This window comes from Arachis hypogaea, chromosome 8, assembly GCF_003086295.3.
Source record: "Arachis hypogaea cultivar Tifrunner chromosome 8, arahy.Tifrunner.gnm2.J5K5, whole genome shotgun sequence".
Classification (NCBI taxonomy): Eukaryota; Viridiplantae; Streptophyta; class Magnoliopsida; order Fabales; family Fabaceae; genus Arachis; species Arachis hypogaea.
The window spans coordinates 28,497,570-28,521,705 of NC_092043.1; the positions used below are offsets into that span (position 1 = coordinate 28,497,570).

Below are 24,136 nucleotides of genomic sequence, written 5' to 3' on the forward strand. Positions count from 1 at the left end.
CTCAATTCAATTGGGTTCGATAACAAAAGTCCAAATAACTAAGAAACACCTCAAAATTTCACCCACTAATTATCCTAACCTCTCCAATTTACATTCAGTCAAACTAAAATATTTACCGCACAATCCTTCCTCTTCCTCCCTCACTCATTATCCTTATTGCGTTGCCGCTATCCGCCGGTAAAGTCAATACCATCGCTGCCAGTCACGAGCTCCGTTCCGTTCAACGTCGCTGCCGCTGCGTCGATCAATTTCTGTGTCCTCGCCAACACTGCGCTGACCAACTTATCGCCTCTACGCGCGTTCTGAGTGACGTCTGTGTCCACCGTCGTCACCGACCTTCTTCCTTGCGACACTATTTGCCGTAGCGCCGCCAGCCTCCCACCGTAAGTCCCCTGTCTCTATTTTTACCGCGTTTGAATATGTATCTGTTTCTTTTTTCAAACCCTATATTGGAGAAAAGTAGTAATTGAAGTTTTTTTTTCTTTGATTTGTGTTTAATGATGTTGAAATAGATGCGATTATAGATTGGATGTGTTATTATTATTATTATTATAGATTGTATAGTTTTTTTTTTAAAGAAAATTTTGTTCATTCCAATCCAAAAAGTTAATGATTTAATTTGTTTCCTATACTTCAATTTGTTTCTTGAATTGGTGGATTTTGCATGTATTATTTGCACAATTTTTTTGTTTTGTAAAGATGCTTTGGGTGTTCAATGCCAAAATTAAATTAAATTTAGATTAATTTTAATTTAATTTAAATTTGGTCTTAAATATGGTGCAAGAGTCAATTTATTTTTTGTATTGTTAGTTTTTAATTATCAAGAACATGGGTGTGAAGTTAAACAATTATGCGGATGGTTTTAAATTCTAATAGGAATAGCTATAATTTAATTTGTTGACTCTACCTGTACATGCTCATGCTCAACAGGGTTGTATGTTATATATATGGTTTAAAATCTAACTACACAATCCCAATTGATTCAGTTATCTAAAGATGGTCAGAAACCTTTTTTGTTCTCTCCGATTTTTAGATGTTTCTGTTCACATCAAAAGTATGTTCGTTTTGCTATGTATGCGAGTGATTCTTTGCTGAGTTTGAAGATATTGTATTTTACGGCAAAATAGTTAAAATTTATTTGACTATTTTTATACGTGTTCATCTAGGGAGTGTTCCCTAGGTGATTTAATTTTTCTGAATTACTAAATGTTGTAATATTAATTAAATTTAGAGGTTTAAGTGTATGGTCTAAATATGCGCATTTAAAGTTGTAGCATGAACAGTGATTGCATGTAACTAGATATTGGATGTTGCTGTCATTAGATAATGAATGGTTTTGTCTAAAAAATTTAAAATTCTATCCCATTCAAAAAGTGTATGTCACTTACTTTTAATACCATTGTTCCTTACTTGAATTGGTGAATTTCAGTAAATTTTTTATGACAACAATGTATGATTATTATATATATTTCTGTAGAATTACATTAAAACTTCTGCTTATGTGGAGCCTTACCAAAAAATCTTTACAAATTACAATATCATCTGATTTCTGTTGCTGAAAAGTTTCGCTGCCGACTGTTGCGCACCACCATCAAGACACACCCACATGTGGATTCGGCTATGAAACTTATCTTTCTCTTTCTTTTTCCCTTCTTCGTTATCCATTGCAGAAGACATGGAGAAAAAAAAAAAGAAAATTCATGATAATGTATACATAGGATGCCGTCACCATTTGAGATACTTTTAATACATTTTCTTTTTTTTAAATGTTATTCAACATATTTATCTATTTTGATACTTGATTATTTTTGTAAAGATCTAAGTGGATGTTACTTCTGTTTAGCATCTGTAGATTTATTTTACATACTAAATAGATGTTACTTTAAATATTTTTTTGAATTTTCCTGTGTTGCAGTTGTTATATCTGTATTTCTTTAAATTGTATGATCCTTTTTTTTAAATCCTATTCGATATGTTTTTCTGTGTAGGTACTTGATTATTTTTGCATAGATCTAAGTAGATGTTACTTATGTTAAACATAAGAATGTTCCTTTTTCATACTAAATGAATGTTACTTTATATATTTTTCGAGTTTTCTTGTGTTACAGTTGTGGATAATTGTATTTCTTTAAGAATTGCATGGCTTTTTTTTTTAATTCTACTTGTCATGTTTTCTCGTGTAGATATCTGATTAATTTTGCAAAGATCTAAGTAGATGTTATTTCTGTCAAGCACTAAGATGTTCCTTTTTCATACTAAATAGATGTTATTTTATATATTTTTTGAGTTTGCTTCTGATACAGTTGTAGATGTCTCTAAATTCCTTCACCATCTTTCTAAGCAACATGCCATATTGGTTTCACTTTTAAAGCTATCACACTAACAATGTAGTATAATCAATCTTGTTTTCTACTATGAATTTTATTTTTATCAATCTTGTATTTTGAAATTCTCATATACAAATATCTAATAGTTTAAAATACACCTTTTCAAATTGCTTCTATAATTTATTTGTATTTGCTTCTTAAATGTCCAATAGTTTTGAAGAAAAAAAAATTATGTTTATGTATTTGTGTTCATATAAGTAATAGCTATCATTATTTGCATGATAGCTTGGTAACTTCCAAAGATAGTGAAAAAAAAAAGTTTTAAACTACTTTAACAACAACAACATAAGAAAAAAAATTGACATAAATAACAACATGAAAAGATTAATTTCATACAAGGATAAAAGTTTCATTCATTTTGCTTCTAAAGTTTAAAATACCAACTTCCGAATATAATTAACAAACACAATGAAATTGTCAATAGAATTGACATTGAGGTTAAGACAAATTTAATAGGATCAAAGCTATTATTTAGTTAAAAATTCATTTTCAATGATAGTGCCTCTAGCAAGATTTTCATTTTTCACATTCTTTAATACACTAAACATTTTTTATGCTAATGGATCTATCTCACTCTTCATTGATTTGATAGTTATTTGAAATTTTGTTCTTGTACATTGTCTCTCCCTTTTTAGAATCTTCACTACACCATCCCTCCCATCTTATAGGCCTCCTTTGTAAACAAGGCCAAAACTACCTTCTCCTAATAACAACTATTTTTTTGTCATTTTTTTTTTCTTCTTATTAAAGGCATCAACTCCTAAAGGCTTCAACAAACTCTCATCATTATCAATTACATCTTATTCAACTATACCAAAAACATAAAAAAGACATGAAAGTAGAGAAAGTGAAAGACCTGCATCATCATGTGTTATCCAAAAGTAGAAATGAAACTAAATATACAACATAGAGTACTTTATAGGCACTAAAAAGAAACTATTAATTATCTCAAAAAGAAATATCTAACACTATAAGAGTTTAATAATCAGAACAATTTGAATTAAAAACATCCAAAAGAAACAATCATAATAAAAAACACAAGTTAAACTAAAACTCTAAGATGGAAAGGAAAAAAAAACTCAGGTCGCTGGGGAGGAGACGTAATTGATCGACTGGGATACACATCAATGAGAAGGTTGCTGCATCGTCGGTTGTTGCTGCAACGGTGGAAGAAACTGTGATGGTAGCAGTGTGCGGAGGTGGCTGCGGCGCGAGAGGATGATGCCCGCGTTGTTAGACAGTGGTTGCCGATGGCGTTGCTTTCGGAGCTGTTTCTGATTTCCTTCACAGCGGAAGAGAGGCGACTGTGGGGTGTTGCCTAATAGCGCGGTTCTGGGTGTCGCAGTGACTTTACTAATTGGAGAGAAACATAGATGGCGTGGTTGTGGAAGTGAGAGAGAGAAAGAAGAGGAAAAGTTTCTGTGGGTGACTATGAAAATAAGAGAGAAAAGGAAGGGTTTCTACAGTTTTTAATTAGGATTTACTTAATTATCAGCTTTTAATTATTATTTAAAATTTAAATTTTAAAATATTTAAAATTAATTATTAAATAGAGTTGTTTAAAAAATTGACTGATTACTCTTAGTTCTATATACTTTTTCTTTAAACAAACTCTAAGTAGTTGAACATTTTGAAAAAGAAATTGCAACAATTCAATTTATCATTAATTAATGAATTATTGTATATATAAAATAGAATTTGAATCATCAATAAATTATAGTTTAAATAGCATAATTTTCACATAAAGATTACAAATTCGAATCTTTCTATCTTAAAAAAAAAAGATAGAATTTGAATCAATATTTTCGTGTGTGCATGAGCTCATCTTTGTTGGCGGTGAAAACTTTGAACTTGCTCCAAAGATATATTTTTCAAAAGCATATATTGAGATTGTTTCGGCTTTCTAGGTATAATAAATCACTTTTTTTTCCACCAACTTGAATAGATAATCTTTTCATGGTATTTTGCATGAAACCACTTATTTGCATGTATTTCTTTGTATAGTTCTTTTTATTTGTTTTATGCTTAAGTTTTCTTTAGGATAAATAAGAATTGAATTTTAGATCATTCGTAGAAATTTTTATAATATATTATAAAATTATTTTTTCTAAAAATTTAAGTTAAAATTTTTTATCCTTTAAATTGGATACACATGATTTTTTGTTATTTCTTTACACAAAATCTTTTGTTGCTTCAAGAGAAATAAAGAATCTTTATTAATGATAATATAAATTGATTTGCAAACAAATGCTGAGCTTAAAATGAGCTATGGTACCATTCTTAAACCTGAGCGATATAATAATGAGATAGAAGCTTCATATATCACTTTGACAAAAATAGATTATCTTCGATATTCAATTAGAGATTAAAGACTTATCATTATAAAGACGGTGAGTCGGTGACCATCTATAAACCATAACCATCTATTTCTAAAATTGATTTTGATGTTGCAATTAAATCTGTGCTCTAAAAGAAAGAAAAACAAATTTTATATAAATTTTCATCAATACACGATATATTCGGTCACATATCATTTAATACACATATTTTAACTACTACAATAATATACACAAAAATCTACTCTCTTAATCACTTTATTATACATACTAATTCGCATAATACACAAATGACAAAAGTGATATAAAATATGAATATAAATTATGTATTTTAATGTGATTTTAGCTAATTTCATTTAGAATTGTATACGGATCGAATTGGATATAGTCTAAAATTTTATTCGATCTTTACTGTTTTTAATAGATCGAATTCAATTGATATTTGCATTTTTTTCAGGTCAGATCGGATCCGATCCGAATACTTGCAGATTAGATTGGATCAGATATCGATCGGGTATATTCGCATAATTCAAAAAATTGATTTAAGTCCCTATTTGGTTATTTTTTCAAAAAAATGTCAAAAAATCTAATTTTTCACATGCTTAAGTTTATTTATTCCTAAAATATTATCAATAAAAATTTTCTTGAATAACAAAAAAAATAATAACACAATATCTAATTTTAATTGTTCTAAGTTAAAGTATAATATAAAAAATTAAAAATAAGATGTCATAAAATTCATGACAACACACTAAAATTCATAACACAACACTTGGTAAAACTAGACTATTTATATGATGTGCGGATATACGGATTTGCAAATCGTATCCAGTATCACGGCCAAATCTACTATCCAATCTTATCATAGTGCGGATCGGATCTGATCCGATCCGATGGCTTTGCAGATCGAATAATATTCGCAAAATTCGGATTAAATGCGAATAATTACCACGGATATATAAATATTATCTGATTCACGTGCAGCCCAAATTTCATTCAATAAGTATTCATTATTCAGAATCATGTTTGAAAAAAAATATACAAACACAAATTACATTAACCTCATCAATATCATTTTAATCAAAATTAATTCTACAAAAATACATTTATTCCAAAATCCGTTTGCAAATAACGTTAATCCAAAAACACATACTCTTATATATATATATATATATATATATATATATATATATATATATATATATATATATAGTTGTTAAAGATATAGAAACTTAAAATAAATAATTTTATGACAATGTTCAACCATGCTGAAACTGGCGTAGGAGAAGGACTTAATTGGAGGCAATGGTGGAAGACCAAATTATTTCTAACCTCCTTAATTTGTAGGACCGGTGTCCATTGTCCACACCTTGTGCTCTTTAATTAGTTAACATCAATATTAATTTCTTATTTCTTATATGGTCCCCCCGGCCTTAAGCTTAGTAAGCTACACCATCAAGAAATTAAACTGAATTAAGGTACCTACTTGTATATTTATATTTGCATGATGGTTTCTATATTACTTATTGTGTGACGAAAGACTCATTAAGGTACCTACTTTGCATGATGAATCAATATCGATAGACTTTGCTAATGAACATTTCCTTATCGTTAAAGACAAATAATCGTGCTAAATTATACACCATATATATTATATTAAAAGATTTTTATATCATTTCATCATTAAAGATGTTTCATAAAATATGCAGTAAATACCACAATCCACAAAAAGCCATATATATGATTAATTAGTTAGCTAAATAAATCTCACCCATTTTTATTTGGCTATTTAACGTAACATACAAAAATGTCTAATAATTTGACGTGATGATGTAAGTTTCATTAGAAAGAATATTAGTAAGAGACCAAACCCTTTAAATATCTATTTATATATTTCGCATATTTTATCGTTGGATAGCATGATTTCAGCGGAATCTCAATCTCCAATCATGAATCACAATTCACATGCTTCACAGAAATAACCCAACGCCAAAAAAAAAATTGTCTCATAGTACATACATTTTTTTAATATGCATGCAGTAGTTGTTGTACGCACATTATATTTATAATTTTACCACGCATACACTTTATGCCTTTATATTTAATATCAGTATTTTCTTAACCATTAATTAAAATAATATAAATATATAATTAACTAATAGCAATTATATTTTATATAAGATGTTTTCTAAATTGTGCTTGATAATGGCCAAGAGGTTTTTACGATGATGAAATAGTAGCAGAAATAGCGACAAGTTCCAGCAACAATTTCAGTTTGCGTAAAGAGTAAAAAGGAAAAAAAGTAACCAGAGTATCCAAGCAACGAACCTGTTGAAATGCTTCAGAGAATTTATTATTAATTTATTAGTCTTCTTTTTACAGGTTTTCAGATATTTTTATTTTTATTTAAAAAAAAAACGAGAAAAGGAATCACTGATTTATCATTTAGGTGCAACAGAGGTGTGAGCAAATCAACGGAATCGTTGAAAATTAAATCAACTTATTTTACTATTAACGAAATGTCACGGTCTTATTATCGATAATCGCGTCCAAGTTTTTGGCGCGGAGAATTACGTGATTACAGATTATTTGACTCGTGACAGTTAATTAAATATTTTTATATAAATAATAGGTTTAATTTTGGGTAAAAACTCAAGTCTAATCGATTTTATGTGAAGTTGATAGTTGAGAACCATAAATTAGTCAAATTATCTAACAGTTCTCAGTTATCAACTTCACGTAAAATCTATTACATCTAAGTTTTCACATTCATTTTAATTCAGTCACAGTGTAAAACAATTATATTTATTTTTTACATAATCATTTATTTAGTATGTATATATAAAATTATTTTATACTAACAATGTATTAAAATTAAATTCATAAATAATAATGAACAAATTATCCATGGAAGGGAGCAATTGAGTTTGAAAAAAAGATTACAATGTTGGGAGAGAAGGCAATGCCGGTGAAGTGATGCAGCAGCATTTAGTACCCACACCATCAAAGTAGTTGGCTGACTTTCTATCACATACATTTCCACTTTTGCCACTTACCCATTTAACAAATCAATTCCAATTATATTTTTATTCATACGAAGATCATAATTAAATTGTGTATCTAAGTTTCTATCTTTTATTTATGCATAATTATTGACTCTTTAAAAAATCATGTTATATGATGAAACATTACATTATCTCTTGCAACATGTTATTATAGTGTTACACCTGTCTTGTACCTAAAGCGTTCTCTTTTCTCAGCTTCACTAGCTTTATAGCCTTGTTTTTCCTTTTTGCTGGGTTCACATTACTGTGTTCCAAAACCCCTCAATGATTGCCTATCTCACTCTCAATCCATGTGTCATACCCCATTTTCTTTGAGCAGCAAAGACACATGTGTGTGTGAGAAAAATGAGCTCATAAATGTGTCAGAAAAATTAAGCTAAGTTAAGTGTTTGTCTTCTTCCTTCTTTGTTTTCTTGTTAGGCTAATCAGTCTCACCGACAGAACCAAAACCTTTTAAATTAGTAACATAAACAGTTTAATATAAACGGCTGTCAAGTCTTTCCTTAACTGTGTTAAGTGTTGTTAATTAAGTAACATGCATTTGGATCTGTTTGATTCCCTTCCCTCCTCTCTTTCACAAAGCGGCAAAATCAAACGGCATTAGCATTTTCACATGCATGTACAGATTGAAAGCCAAAGCAAGATTGTGTTTTGTTCTAACAAGAGGCGCCATGAGGAGGAACCAGATAGTTTTGGTTTTGGTTTGGGTTATGGGCATTTATGCCACCACATTGTTGTGTGCAACGGTGGACTATGATCACAGAGCATTGCTCATCGATGGAAAACGCCGTGTGTTGATATCTGGTTCTATTCATTACCCTCGAAGTACTCCAGAGGTGCCCCTCTCTTTCTCTATCTTCATATCAATGTTTCTTTGTTACTTTCTAGTTTTTTAATTTTTTTAATTTTGGTTCCAGATGTGGCCAGACCTTATTCAGAAATCCAAAGATGGAGGATTGGATGTTATTGAGACCTATGTTTTCTGGAATCAACATGAGCCAGTTAGAGGCCAGGTTTGGTTCTTCTCTTCTGTTCTGTTTTCTTAACTTTACCATTTTTCATTTTTTTATTATTTTTTATTTTTATCTGCATTGCAGTGTGACATATTTGAATTTAAATAATGGAAGCTTTTATCTTGTATTAGAAGTTGAAATAGGAATAAATCCACATGCTACTATCAGCTGAATTGCTACTATCCTTTCTTTTTGCTTTGTTTATTTCATAGTCAAGTTGATATAAACTAAAACATGATAGATAAAAGTGTGAAGTGCTGAACACTCTTTCACTTCTCTATGGCATCCTTAACATGTTTTCAATAATAATAATAATGATGATGGTATGAATTTGGCACAGAAAGACAATAATTGGTGACACCAAATGTTCCAATGAATGTTGTTGTTCTTGGCAGTATAATTTTGAGGGCAGGAACGATTTGGTGAGGTTTGTTAAGGCAGTAGCCGCCGCCGGTCTATACGTGCATCTTCGGATTGGTCCATATGTCTGTGCTGAATGGAATTATGGGTAAAGTTTTCTCTGTGTTCTTTCTCTTCTCCTTAGGCTTTCAATTTCTGATACCTGACCTTAACTTCTCAACAGTGGTTTTCCTCTTTGGCTGCACTTTATTCCGGGAATTAAATTCCGAACCAACAACGAACCATTCAAGGCAGAAATGAAGCGATTCACGGCCAAGATTGTGGATATCATGAAGCAAGAAAAGCTCTATGCTTCACAAGGAGGACCTATTATTTTATCTCAGGTACCAGGTTTTAATGTAATGTTACTTTCTTTACAGCAATGTGTATATTTGTTATTAAGAATATGGTTACTTTCTAATGCCAGATTGAGAACGAGTATGGAAACATTGATGGGCCTTATGGCGCAGCAGGTAAATCATACATCAACTGGGCAGCATCAATGGCTACATCCCTTGATACTGGTGTTCCCTGGGTCATGTGCCAGCAAGCAGATGCTCCTGATCCGATTGTAAGTTCGCTCCTTTCGAATGTCTAAGTGTTTGTGCTTTATGTTTTACAAGATTATCTGTCTACATTGATCTCACTTGATTTCGAATCTATATGCTTGCAGATCAATACATGCAACGGATTTTACTGTGATCAATTCACACCAAACTCTAACAAAAAACCAAAAATGTGGACTGAGAATTGGACTGGATGGTTAGCATCATTTTCTATATGAAACAATTAGTTATTTCAGTGACATGTATATATTTCTATCAATATTTTGGAATTGCAGGTTTCTTTCATTTGGTGGTGCTACTCCTCGTAGACCTGTGGAAGATATCGCATTCGCTGTAGCTCGCTTTTTCCAGAGAGGTGGAACATTTCAGAATTATTATATGGTAAAGCAATCTTATCAATGCTTTGTTTTTTCATTAACCATAACTAGTAATAACTCTGCAACTTTTTTCATTGCATGATTTGAAAACAGTATCATGGAGGAACCAACTTTGACCGCACAAGTGGTGGACCTTTCATTGCCACAAGTTATGATTATGATGCACCAATTGATGAGTATGGTATGCTCTCAAGCAGATATATGAACTGAATTCCATGCAGAATAATTACACTAAGCAATGTTCTGTGTGCATGTCTGTGATTTTTAATATCTATGATTATGCTGCAGGAATTATTAGGCAGCCTAAGTGGGGCCACCTTAAAGATCTGCATAAGGCCATAAAGCTTTGTGAAGAAGCATTGATAGCTACTGATCCAACAATTTCATCTCCTGGTCCAAAACTAGAGGTATAACATGATTTGCATAAGGTATGTTGTATGTTCTACAAAAGAATAATCTCTACATAATGAGTTCCTTTAAATTTATAGGTTGCAGTTTACAAAACAGGAGATAAATGTGCTGCGTTCCTTGCCAACGATAATGATAATTCCGATGCAACAGTAAAGTTCAATGGCAACTCTTATCAGTTGCCAGCCTGGTCTGTGAGCATCTTACCAGACTGCAAGAATGTAGTGCTCAATACTGCAAAGGTTTGTTTCATCAACTACACTCACTCTCATGTTTATGTGGCTTCAGTGATGGATGGTTCATGATGTCAAAGTGTTGCGTAGCATGTAAGAAAATAACATCTTGTTTGACAGATTAATTCTGCATCTATGATTTCAAGCTTCACAACTGAATCCTCAAAAGCAGACACTTCTTTAGAAGCATCTACTTCAGGATGGAGCTGGATTAGCGAACCGGTTGGTATTTCGAAGGCAGATTCATTCGCTAAAATTGGATTAGTTGAGCAAATAAATACAACAGCTGATAGAAGTGACTACTTGTGGTACTCACTAAGGTATAGGCCTCCATGGTTCAAAGATCTTTCCTCTTACCGAAAATTTCTGTGCTCCTTGACAACATTTTTTCTTGTGCTTTTAAAGTGTTGATCTTCAAGATGATGCTGGTTCTCAAGCTGTCCTTCATGTTGAGTCCCTTGGCCATGCACTTCATGCTTTCATCAATGGGAAGCTCGCAGGTAACTAAAATTTAAGCAATGACAATTGATGATATTTCTGGATAAGGATAACCCTGCATCTGTGCATTTTCTTCCTCTCTATCCATTTAAGTTTGCAAAGCATTTGGAGAATTCATTCTTTCAACTAAGTTTTTCTTAGAATAATTTAATCATATGATTATATCAGATATTGTTCAAAACATTTCAGGGAGCAGCCAAGGAATCAATAGTAACAAGCACGCACTCAATGTGGATATCCCCATCACTCTTGTGGCTGGGAAGAACACAATTGATCTTCTTAGTTTGACTGTCGGACTTCAGGTTCATTTTATGCGATAATATAACATTTACAGCAGGCAAATTATGATTTAGTCTATAGCATGCAATTAAGTGTTATGATTTTAGGCTTCACCATAAATCATTAGGCTTGATCAGCTAATTTGAACCTTTTACACATCAGAACTATGGATCTTTTTTCGACATATGGGGAGCCGGAATCACTGGTCCAGTTATATTGAAAGGTTTGAAGAATGGCAACACTGTTGATCTCTCTTCTCAGAAGTGGACTTATCAGGTTGGCCTCAAAGGTGAAGATTTAGGTCTATCTAGTGGAAGTTCCGGACAGTGGAACTCGCAATCTACCTTGCCTAAGAACCAACCATTCATTTGGTACAAGGTAACATTTTGTTTCTTCACACTGCTGAGTTTTCTACCTCTATACTTGCTACTAACTAATATAGCACATGTTGGATTAGACGAATTTTGCTGTTCCATCTGGAAGTAATCCGGTTGCAATTGACTTCACCGGAATGGGAAAAGGCGAGGCTTGGGTTAATGGACAGAGCATTGGCCGCTACTGGCCTACTAGTGCTGCTCCGAATGGCGTTTGCTCTGACTCATGCAATTATAGAGGGCCTTATACTTCAACCAAATGTCAGACAAATTGTGGAAAACCATCGCAGACATTGTAAGTGTTGGATATAGTTAATGAGAAGAGTTGAAAGTAATCCTAACTTTCTGATAAACACTACTCTTGCTGCAGATACCATGTGCCGCGCTCGTGGCTGAAACCAGATGGCAACATTCTTGTATTGTTTGAGGAAAGTGGCGGCGATCCGACAAAGATTTCGTTTGGTACCAAACAGGTAGCTAGCTTGTGTGCACACATATCAGATTCTCACTTGCCACCAGTAGAAATGTGGAACTCGGACACGAAATCAGGTAAGAAAGTAGGGCCTGTGCTGTCACTCAAGTGTCCTCATCAAGATCAAGTCATCTCTTCCGTCAAATTCGCAAGCTATGGAACGCCTTTAGGAACTTGTGGCGACTACTACCACGGACGCTGCAGCAGCAATAAGGCCATGCCCATTGTGCAGAAGGTGTTACTTTATCTCCAAGTTACTACTATGCTTTTATTTATGTATTCCCTTTTCAGTTTTCTTTAAACTAACTCAAATGAGGTTTTAACTAACAGGCCTGCATTGGATCAAGTAGTTGTAGTGTTGGAGTATCAACTGATACATTTGGAGATCCTTGTAAGGGAGTGGCAAAGAGTTTAGCAGTTGAAGCAACTTGTACTTAAAAAGACATTTTTTACCATCTTGGATTGATGGAGTATTGGTTAATGCATAATGCATTAATGCCTAATGGTGCTTCATGCTAAGAGCAATGTAAGATTGTATTATTGTGGTAAGCCTGGAAATAATTGCCAAAAATAGAAGATTAGTATAGTCCCACTTGCATGGAAAAGAAGGAAAGTCTTTCAATGATGCAAGATACGTGATTATAAATAACTCTTCCAAAGTCTCACTTCCTTAATTGAAAGTAATTGTATGCGGAAAAATTTTACTTAATTGGAAAATTTAAGAAGCATTTGAAGTTTCCTTTTAACTCTCTTATACTATTATCAAGAAATCATGTGTACAATAAAAATCAGTCATTTATATATAATAGTTAATTTGATGATTAATTTTGGTACGCAAATAGAAATTTTTTATAGGTAATCTGATTAAACATTTATCTACCAAAAAGAAAAAATATCTAGTATTAGGTTTCTAGTTGTATGTCATGTTGCCAAGTCTTACCCAAACCAAAATTGCTTGCATCACCTTATTCATGTTTGGTAAGTAACCTTCTTTTCTTTATTGAACCACGAAAAATCTTACAAATCTTCCAACTTGCGACACGCCAGGGTCAGAAAAGACGACTATTTATTTTCTTCACATTGAATAATATTTAGGGTTGCGTTCTAATTTTGTTTTTTACCGTAAAAAAATATAAAAAAAATCTAATTTTGTTTTTCAGTTATGTTGCCATGTTGGTAGTTTGATGACAAACGAAAACAACCGAAAGTGGTGTAATGTGTAAAATGGCCAAACTGTGTTGCCGTTGTTCCATTCTTTCTAATTTTCTAATTTTCTATTCCCCCCACTAAATCTCTCCTTTTTATCACTTACACCCCCAACTTTTTATTATTCTCACTTTCCGTTCCCCCACTCCCCACAATGATTTATTCGATCTAGGGTTTTTTTTTTTAATCTTATATTTTAAAAAAATTCCCCGCATTCGAATTGCGACAACTTCTCGAATCTGAAGCTTTCAGCTTTGTCATCCCATTCACAATTGCAATGTAATTGCAGCTGAGATTGTTTCCTTCAATTCGCTTCTTGAATTACTGGAGCTACTCGATCAAATTTGGAGCTAGGGTTCCCAAATTTGGCTCCCCCAAAACCAACTAACTGCCGAAAGTTTAGTCTTTTGAAGTTGCAAGCAAAGGGTTCTCGCACGTTTTCGTCCTCCTCGAGGAAAAAGAGGTACCTTGTTGTATCTATTTGTTATTATTATAATAATAATATAATATTGTGTTGTCTGTCACTGTCGTTTCCCCTCCTGAAAGTTCTATATTCTGTATGCGATTTTGTCTCTTTTTTCCCCCCTCAAAGATTCAGATAAGTTTTAGAGTATTTTATTGATGGGGTGGCTATTCTTATGTCTTTCTTTTTGAGGGGTCTCTTTTTTTATTAGTTTGTTGATTTTCCTCTGTTTCCTTTCAGGGTAAAAGGTCAACGAATTTTGCATTGGTGAGTACTGGGCTGAGCTTATAAACTGGAGTTCAAGCAATGTTGGGTGTGAAACGTAGTGGGTTAAGTTTCTCTTCCTGTTTACTTCATCTAGCTGAATGGCATCCTTTAGAATAACAGTGTTAAGCAGGGCTTGAAGCCCTTCTTTTTCTTTCGTATCAGGTACTATCTTCTTATTAAATCATTAAAGTAGCGAGTACAATCTTATTTTGTGCTCTGATCCATGAAATCTGGCAATCTGATTTAGCCTTAAACTGTTTGATGAAATCATACTTATTAGGATATGTGCTTTGGCCGTTTGAGGTGAATCAGATTAGTGCTGTGTATTTAGATTGGTGAGTGCTGTAGTTTGCAAAATGATCAGTTTCTGTAATTGTTTTGGGATAATCAAGAAAGGAAAAAATGAAAGGGCTAAGCAAAGTGTAAAAAAAATTTTCTCACGGGGACTGTTGCGTGGAGAAACAGAAGATGATTTCTCATATAGTGGTGAGTTTACTAGTAACACCACCAGTGGAGATGAAAGTGACAGCCAGCCTCGAGCCAACCGATCGGAGGAAATTTTGAACTTGAGAGCAGAGAAGGACATGGCTTGTAGGCGGGTTCCTGTCAAGGAGACCAACAAACTTGTTCGTGAAGAGGTGATTCATAATTGTGTGGATAGCTTCCTTTTTAGTTTTTTCTGTAATGTTGCTTTCAACGTATAGTCAAGCATCTTCAAGACTAAGTGTGCTAGTGAATGGTTGAGTTCAATAATGCTGAAACATGTGTTCACGCAAAATTTATCTGATCTTTTTAAGTAAAAGAATTCTTATCAATCTTTGATGAAGTGACACATGACAAATAAAGAATTTTTTTTTATACTATTTTTACCACTTGGTAGTCTTGATATTAAGCTGAGGTTGAAACTTTGTAACCCTTTTGAGTAATTCCTTTCTTGATAAAATGATGTTGTTTGATCCATATAGCCAACCCCACCTACTAGGGCACGGCTTTGTTGTTGTTGTTGGCATCTTCTTTGTTGGTAGTTTCTTTCTTCTTAGTTTTGTTTGTTGTTTGTTCTATGTTTCTTAGATTTTCAGAGTAACAGTTTTATATCCTGTCCATTATTCATGGAGTTGAATTGCATGTTATTTGTCTTTGTCCAAACCTGTCTGAAATATGGTTAGTTATTTGATTTCTCAATTGTATTGCATGTCTCTTTTGCCAGTTTATGTCAATTGCTTTATTCTAATTATATTGTCCTTTCAGGATGAAGATGGGAACAAAATGATCAATGAGTATGTTCGGGAGTACAGGATTGGTTCAGGTAGTTATGGCAAAGTGGTAAGTGTGGTGTTTGTGGAATTTTGATTTTTATGTTCTCAGTCAATAGTTCAATACAGCTTTTCTGAGCCTTTCCATTGTAAATATTGCAGGTTCTATATCGAAGTATTGTAGATGGAAAGCATTATGCAATTAAGGTAAGGATACCCTTTGGTATGGGCTGGCAGATTATTTCATGGTAACAAATATAGCTGATTCTTTTAGGAGGAAATGGGAACTGGTCATTGTAGAGGGTAGTGTGTTGTAGATAGTTAGCTACACTAGCTAGTTTGACTCTGAAATTCCAGACTCTTTTATTAGGAGAATAGAAGAACTTATGCAACAACCAAAGGCTCACTGCCATGTGCATATGTACAATAGTATTATCAAGATAAGAGCATAGTTTCTCATTTATTGAGGTTGAATCTTTTTGAACTGCAGTCCTTTCATAAGTCCCATTTGCTGAAGCTTCGAGTTGCAGGCTCTGAAACCGCCATGTCTGACGTTCTGCGTGAGGTACATTTTTATACAGAAGAAGCATTCATATAGTCAGTTTTAGAAAATATATAGCTTTTCTTTTGCAAATGCTTTACCTTTTATATTAACAATTTCCCCCCTTTTCCCACAATTTTGTGTACGTTTTATCCATGATTGTGAATTTCTGGTTTGTTACATCCAATGACTTGATTGTTACAGCTTTTCTTTACTGTCCTGCAGTAAGTTAAAATGTTCATATTCATTATTTCCAGGTACTTATTATGAAAATGGTGGAACATCCTAATATAGTCAATCTCATTGAGGTGATTGATGACCCAGAATCAGATTGCTTCTACATGGGTACTCATGACTATTTTCCTTTTGCTTTTGTTATCTGAAATTTTCTTTCATATTTGAGCCTTAAGCTTGAAAATAAGAACTTGTTAACATTGTGTGTTTAATTGCTATTCTTTTCCTATGCAGTGCTAGAATATGTGGAGGGCAAATGGTTTTGTGAGGGTTCAGGTCGTGGTTGTGCCTTGGTGGAAGACACTGTTAGGAAATACTTGCGTGATATAGTATCTGGATTAAGATATCTTCATGATCATGTATGATCTCTCAACAAATCTTTTTTGGTTTATTTTGACTCAACTCCCCCCTGTTCCCCTCTGTTCCTCTCTTTTACTTGTACATTTTTTGCTACTTCGGTTTGGAAGACTATGTTAGTATGATGATTGTTTACCCTTTTTTTGTGTGTGAAAAACAGAATATAATACATTTGGACATCAAACCCGATAATTTGTTGATTACTCGTGAGGGTAAAGTCAAGATAGGGGATTTCAGTGTCAGCCAGGCTTTTGAGGTAATGTAAATTACTGAGCTTAAAGAATTACGATGGTTGAATGATATGAAAGCTGAGAAGTTTACAAGTCTTGGACATTACATAATGTGTGAAAAGTGACTTTGATACTTAAATTTTCTTCTAGCAAAAATATCGGGAGTTATAATGTAAGAATTATGCTTATCTGGGGGGCAGTACATATGAACTCAAAACGACTAATCAGTCATATATTGGTGACATTACATGGTTGTTGGATACCCTAGAAAGTAATATTGAAACTTGTACTTGGTTTCACCATGCAGGACAATAATGATATACTTTATCGATCACCTGGCACGCCTGTTTTCTCTGCACCAGAATGTTGTGTAGGTTAGTTTACTTTCGAGCTTGTAATATACTTAACACTATGGAAGCATATGATCTCATTGCAGTTATGTCGTGATAATTTAATGTAGGCGGTACATATCATGGTAAAGCTTCAGACACATGGGCAGTTGGAGTTACTTTGTACTGTATGATAATGGGTGAATACCCATTTCTCGGAAAAACGCTTCCAGATACATATGAAAAAGTACGAATTATTTTTCATTATTAGCCACGTGAATAGATCCTCTCATTTCAAAATTCCACATGCTCTTATTGTAGGCAAATGTTTGCCGTTAATCAGGAACTAGAACATAAAAGCATAGAGGGAATTTTGACATGAAGAGAATCCCCTCTCATTATTACATACCGAAGTGGATTAATAGGCGCTAATCCAACTTTTTTAAAGAATTCAATGTAAAGTAGATAGTTAGATATTTCATGCTTCATGTTTTCATCATATACTATAGGATCTCAGCATATTGTTTTCTTCATCCAGATAGTCAATAATCCATTAGTACTCCCGGATGACATTAACCCACAATTAAAGAACTTGATTGAAGGACTACTCTGCAAAGGTACACATGATCATGCATCATTTGTGTTAAATTCCTTTTGGGGGGTTTTAAACCTGTTTAAAGAGAACTAAATAATATCCTATTTCAATTAAAATTGTGTGGTTGTGTGGCAGATCCAAAAGCAAGGATGACATTGAATGAAGTTGCAGAGCATAGCTGGGTTATTGGAGATGATGGGCCCATCAGTGAATACTTGTGTTGGTGCAAACAGAAGAGGCTTGTGGTGGAACAAGAACAACACCACCCTTAGAAGATAGGACCACTATGCTTTTGCCTTCACAGAAAGATAGGATTTTCTTTTTGTACTGTGAAAAGGCCAATATATGTGCTAGTATACCCTTTGGACAACATGCATGAACTTTTTGTTATAGAGCAGAGCAAGTTTCCAAGGAATCCTTGTAATTTTAAGTAGCTAATCCTTCTGCTTTGGTACATAATTAATTAATTGTTTATTGGAAGTGATTGGTTTTTATGGACACTTATTATACTCAAAAAGACCTATATATAGTGATCCAAACAATCCACACGAAACTTCAACTTTGATTTTGATTATCAAATTTACAAAGCTTTTCTAATATGGTCCTTTTTTTTTTCGACGGCAGTTTTCAATTCAACAGGACAATTTAATAAGACAAGGATTAATTCGTTGCACATCAAAGTTTCACTTACAGGGTGTTTTGTTTCACTTACAGGTTGTTTTGAAACTCTTTGGAATTCAATCCCAGTGTTTGAAACAAAAATAATTAAATTAGATTAGATGGAATTTAATTCAATTCTATTGTTTTTTCTCAATTAATTCCGACTCAAATAGATCTGATTTAAAATTTCATTTCATTAGAATTTCACTTTAAACTTAAAATGTTTAAAATATTCTTATAATCTAATTATTTCTTTTTAATTTTTATCACTCACATTCTTTTAAAGCCTTTCACTTTTTAAAACACTTTCTCTTTTCTTACTACTTTCATTTTCTTCTCTTTCCTTCAAGTCACTTAATATAATGTATAGGTCTACTATATAGATCTAAAAAAATTATCTACACATATAGATTTTTATGTGTTTAACTTAGATTAATGATACCAAGTATTAGCCAATACGTTTGAATATTTTAAGTGAAGTTGTATCAATTATGACACTAACAAAAATTAGTATAATTTTATTCTATTTTAATTACATGAATTAGTTGCTATAATTTATCAATAACTAATTTTATTTTACTTGCTATGTTATTAGACCACTCAATAAATTGATTCTTAGTTTATGTGTTATTTTCTATTGTTAGTTTGTCGTTGAAATCTAACATGAATAACTATTTAATTTTTTGATTAATAATAATATTTTTAAATTTAATATTTTTAGATTAATTTAATTTTTGTTTTTTAAAAGAAGTGAACACATTTTAGTTAAAAAAATATAATTTTTTTAATTATTTTATATGATTTAATATATAAATATATTTATTATTTAAATATAATGTTATATTAATAAAAAATAAAATTATCTATTATAAAATTTTAATTTATTTGATAAATATTTTATTAGAAATTAATTTAATTTTATAATTTTATTAATTTATTTAAAACATTAGAGTTCAATTTAATTTTATACTATTAAAAATTTTAAAATAGGTTATTAAGGATCTGTCTCGTTAGCAAATTATTGATCTATAAAATAAAATTCAAACTCTTAACATTTATTTAAGTAAAAGAATGAACTGACTACTTATCAAGTCGGTTAATATGTCCTTTATTATCACAGTGCGTTATTGCCAACCCTGTCTCAAAGCCAACTACCCAAGTGATGCGTCACCAATTCAATTTTCCTTGTGTTAACACTTGCAAGCTGAACTCACAGATATACATAATATATTATTAGTCGAATATAAAAGTACTAATTAAGGAAAAGAAGTATTGTATTGATTTTATGTTATTATGAGCAGTAATATATAGATAAATGAATTGAAAGTAGAGAATAAATTAAAGTGGTTATTGGTGGCAGTTGCATGAGTTTGTGGTTTTCGTGAACGCGTAGTACTCTTGAAAAGTCATGTTCATGCACGCAAAGAGACAAAAGCAGATGCAGTTTTTGGCTGTGTATGTGTTATCATCACCACTCACCCCCCTTTAATTTGTTCTCCTCCTTTTGGTTTTTTTGACTTGAAATTTCAACTTCATCGACTAGCTAATGTAACTAACTTCATTCTTCAACTTCTCTACGCCTTTAATTTCTATCTAAGCCAGCCACTAGAATGCATCACAAATTCTTGTAATTTAATTTTCTTTCATTTTTTGGTGTTAGAAGAAAACGTGCATCTTGGTTTCATAGAAAGTTTCAGTACCATATACAATACCTTCTTTTTCCCTGCCTCCAACGTGTCACACCGCACACTCTCGCATGCAATTATAAATTATTCAGCGAAAATTCAATTTTTCTGTAAAATTTATAGTTAAAAATTATTAAATAATAATTTAGTCAAATTTATTTAATTATTTATCAATTTTAAAGTATTAACTTCGTATAGAATTAACTGCAGGTGAATTTTTAGTTACTAAATTATTAACAGTTAGTTATCCATAAAGTAACTAGAATATTTTCTGAGTTTAATTTTAATACATTAAGTATAAAACACAATCGTTTAATTATATTTTCTTTTTAGATGATCTTTTACGCGATCAATATAAAAGAGAATTATTTTTACTAACGTGACATTACATAACTAAATACATGTGTAAAATAATTTATATTAACAGTACATTAAAATTAAATTCATCTTATAATTATATTTTTATTTTTCTTCAAATTTTTTAAGTAGAGTATTAAATTAGATAGCTTTCATATTCTTGTTATTTACTTAATTATATTATCAAATCAATAATAATAATATTTACTTTTTATATTGAGGGAATATGATCATAAAAAATTATTAATTCAATTAAATAATTATATATTATATTTATGTTATTACTACATTAAAATTATTTTTCTTTTCATGAAGAAATAAAATTGTAAGGAACAGGAAATAGTATCTGGCCTTAGCTTGTGTCAGTGGAATCAAGATTGTGTCCATCAATCTTCGAGCTTAATTAACTATTTAAGGTTATCACGTAGATTTATTCTCTCTAAAATGTATTGTATTCTAAATCTCAATCTGATTGAATCAGATTAAAATTTTCTAAATTAAAAAAATTGTAAAAAATCTAATCACTTTTGAGTTTTGAATCAAAATAATAAGACTCACACATGATAAAAATAATAAATTTAACGATGATTAATATCTTACGTTAGTATTTTACATACAGTTCTCTTTACTTTAGAGAAATTTTTCTATTAAAATCAAATTGGATATCTAAATTGTATTAGAGTCACCAAAACAAATCATGACTGTGACAAAATGGTAGTTAATTACATATAGTATACCTTATATATAGCACACATTTGACTATATAAGTAAACCATCGTTATCCAACACCAGATCATCAGCTACTGCAATTTATCCTAAATTTTCAAATGAAGTATAATGTATTCTCTTAGGATAAAGTAGTATGATTTGACTATTTAAATAAATTTGACAAACTTAAATAAAAAAACATTTTATTTATCACTTTTTTTATTAATTTATAGTTATATTTTATCATAAATTATAAAAATACTACACCAATATTGTTAGCAACATCTTAATAATTCACATAAATGTTATACTAAGGGCAACCCTAGCTAACACTTGCTCTAAGATCAACTTAATTTAGTTAAAACTTGGGGTAAAATATCCTTCAAAAGTTTCAATTATAAGTTATAGAGGTTTCGTCAATGTTAAATAAAACACGTATTAAGCTGATTTCTAATTGATTTTCCAACTAACCTTTCATCTCAAATCTCTTGGAGTGTTTGTGGTAGTTTTGATCATCGGTGATAATTTATGTACAGTTGTCTTCATGTAAAATTATTAGTTAAAAATTGTTAAATAATTTGATATATTTAATTAAATAATTTAATATATTTAATTAATTTTTTTAACAAATCTGATTAATTATTAATGTCTCTTCACTAATAACCTGAAATTTCTGGACAACTAACTTTATGTAAAGTTAATAATTGAGAGCAATTAAATATCAATTTAATCAAACCTGTCAAATTATTTAACAATTCTAAATTAATTGTATCTAGGTTTTCATCAACAAATTAAATCAGTAACTAGGGTCAGTTTGGGTAAACAACTTAATTAAGCTACTTTTGAAAAAATAACTTAAATAATAAATGATTATATTAAAAATAGCTTATAAATAAGTTATTTTGTGTTTGGAATTTTAATTCTAAAAGTACTTATTTTATAGAAATGTAATAAAAATTAGTAGCATTACGAGAGAAAATTTTTTTTTTAATTTCTCTATAAGCTTCTAAATAGCTTCTTAGAAAGCTACAATTTGGTTTTAAAAATTATACCAAATATTAATACTACTACTTTTCATAAAGTCAAAAACTCAAAAAAATTACTTTTAAAACTTTCCAAACGGACCCTAATTTTAGTTAGCTATTTGTAACTAATTATTCATACGCTAACTAGTTTTTTTTTTTTAATCCTCTATTTTTATACAGTACAAAAGATAATTAATTTTTTTTTTAACAATTGAATATTAGCAAAAGATAGTTACGACATGGCAGTTGCAAGTTGCAAGTTGCAAGAACGAAATGCAAGAGGTGTGAAATTAAAATTCAACCGAAATGAGTCGACATTCGGCGCATGCAGCACAGAGGAACAATAATTTCAAAATTTGTGGATTTATTTATTAGGGAAAAAAAGAAAGAAAAAAAGAATAAAGTTGTAAGATGCTGGATTGATGTTGACGTGAAAACGAAAGTTGAAGAAAATTAAATGGAAGCATATGAAAACATGAATCATGTGGCGTGCAAACACCATGCTCTAATAACTACATTTAGCAGATAGAGGTTGGTGATAAGATTGTTTAATTGCCATAATTAATTAAGTAGTGATATTTATATTTGACATTTGATTTTGATATATGATATGGGTCTGGGTTTTATTACAATACTAAATTAAATAGATTTTATGACCATATTTGTATATATAGTTTATATGAATGCAATTAAGCTTTTGTTTTCACTGCTTTTATGGAAAATCTTTTGGTTAATTAATTTTTATTATATTTTTTAGAATTTAATTTTGATATATTGTGTTATACTTACATAAATTTAATCACATAAGGTCACCTTAGTAAAATTAATTTTTATATTAATCATAATCATTCAAAATAATAGTTACAGTTGGATGACGGTATAAAACATTTTTTACTGTTACATAAAAATTAGAATAAAAGACAAATAAATTTCTAATATTTTTTTCGTAAACATTTTTGTTTTCGACTATTAAAAAATATTTTTTAAGTCTTTGAGGTCCTTAAAAGTTGGACCGATCAATCCTTTCGTCCAAATACCTCCATTAGATTCAATGGAAAATACTTGTCACGCGTACGCTCGCCATAAATTCTCCACCTCACCATGAATTTTTCACTCTGCATGTTTTTTTTTTATTTCTTTCAAGTCATTCTTGTCTTCAAAACTTTAAATCACTCAAACAAACATATCAAAACATCGAATTGGAGAAAAGTAAATTAAATTTAGCAATTTAGGATGTGTTTGAGATTCACGTTGAAGAAGAGAGAAGTCCGTTTGAGTGTCTTAAACGTCCTATTTTTAGTACTCTCTTTCATATTTTTTATTTTTATGTTTTTTATTGTATTTTTTTATTTTTATGATAAATATTTTAATATTAATTTTTAGTGTTTTAATGTTATATTTTTATTACATTTTTTTATTCACATGACAACTATTATTAATATAAATTTTTATTTTTTATTAATTTTTATGATATTTTTATTATTTTTTGTTTATATAAATTTTTTTTATTCTTTATTATACCATATTTATGTTGTGTATAATTTTTTTATTTTTTTATTTGATTTTATTCATATAAATTTTATTTACTTGTTATAATTTTTTTTGTTCATATGATATATGTTGTTAGTTGTAATTATTATATATTATGTTTGTATGAAATGTTTTTCATTTTTTTTTGTTGTTTTTACTGTACTTCTCATTTATTTTCGTTTTTATTATATATTAATGATAAGTAAACAAAAGAGTTATAAATAATAAAAATTTATAGTCTAAAATTATACTAAATTAAAGAGTACTAACGATACTAAAAATACTATAG

At 30.8% G+C, this 24,136-nt stretch overlaps 2 protein-coding genes across 4 annotated transcripts; both read left to right on the forward strand.

The window, feature by feature from the left end:
- The first annotated feature begins 7,811 nt into the window (after positions 1-7,811).
- On the forward strand, positions 7,812-13,153 carry LOC112706783 (beta-galactosidase 8). The gene is made up of 17 exons (XM_025758252.3): positions 7,812-8,624; positions 8,706-8,801; positions 9,197-9,309; positions 9,385-9,544; positions 9,628-9,771; positions 9,874-9,962; positions 10,042-10,147; positions 10,237-10,324; positions 10,432-10,550; positions 10,632-10,793; positions 10,905-11,104; positions 11,190-11,284; positions 11,472-11,584; positions 11,724-11,939; positions 12,019-12,230; positions 12,306-12,642; positions 12,738-13,153. The coding sequence occupies exons 1-17, from the start codon at positions 8,406-8,408 to the stop codon at positions 12,843-12,845; spliced, it is 2,577 nt and encodes an 858-aa protein (XP_025614037.1). The 5' UTR covers positions 7,812-8,405; the 3' UTR covers positions 12,846-13,153.
- A 300-nt stretch (positions 13,154-13,453) lies between these two features.
- On the forward strand, positions 13,454-18,382 carry LOC112706784 (serine/threonine-protein kinase GRIK1). 3 transcript variants are annotated; one of them, XM_025758253.3, is made up of 13 exons: positions 13,602-14,076; positions 14,317-14,505; positions 14,624-14,981; positions 15,592-15,666; positions 15,759-15,803; positions 16,087-16,161; positions 16,395-16,482; positions 16,606-16,730; positions 16,889-16,984; positions 17,266-17,332; positions 17,419-17,534; positions 17,826-17,904; positions 18,018-18,382. In XM_025758253.3, the coding sequence occupies exons 3-13, from the start codon at positions 14,700-14,702 to the stop codon at positions 18,152-18,154; spliced, it is 1,185 nt and encodes a 394-aa protein (XP_025614038.1). In that variant the 5' UTR covers positions 13,602-14,076; positions 14,317-14,505; positions 14,624-14,699; the 3' UTR covers positions 18,155-18,382. The 3 variants fall into 3 exon arrangements, with proteins under 3 accessions (XP_072057079.1, XP_029144271.1, XP_025614038.1); XM_072200978.1 differs by having other exon boundaries at positions 13,454-14,076; positions 14,317-14,981; XM_029288438.2 differs by lacking the exon at positions 14,624-14,981 and having other exon boundaries at positions 13,591-14,076.
- The last annotated feature ends 5,754 nt before the right edge of the window (positions 18,383-24,136 follow it).

What these genes read in the sequence shown, in the direction of transcription:
- LOC112706783 (XM_025758252.3), top strand. Translation starts at nt 8,406, where the DNA reads ATGTACAGATTGAAAGCCAAAGCAAGATTGTGTTTTGTTCTAACAAGA. An exon ending in ACCCTCGAAGTACTCCAGAG is followed by an intron (nt 8,625 to 8,705) that starts GTGCCCCTCTCT and finishes TTTTGGTTCCAG; the next exon opens with ATGTGGCCAGACCTTATTCA. An exon ending in CAGATGCTCCTGATCCGATT is followed by an intron (nt 9,772 to 9,873) that starts GTAAGTTCGCTC and finishes ATATGCTTGCAG; the next exon opens with ATCAATACATGCAACGGATT.
- LOC112706784 (XM_072200978.1), top strand. Translation starts at nt 14,700, where the DNA reads ATGATCAGTTTCTGTAATTGTTTTGGGATAATCAAGAAAGGAAAAAAT. An exon ending in TGCACCAGAATGTTGTGTAG is followed by an intron (nt 17,333 to 17,418) that starts GTTAGTTTACTT and finishes AATTTAATGTAG; the next exon opens with GCGGTACATATCATGGTAAA. An exon ending in TGAAGGACTACTCTGCAAAG is followed by an intron (nt 17,905 to 18,017) that starts GTACACATGATC and finishes GTTGTGTGGCAG; the next exon opens with ATCCAAAAGCAAGGATGACA.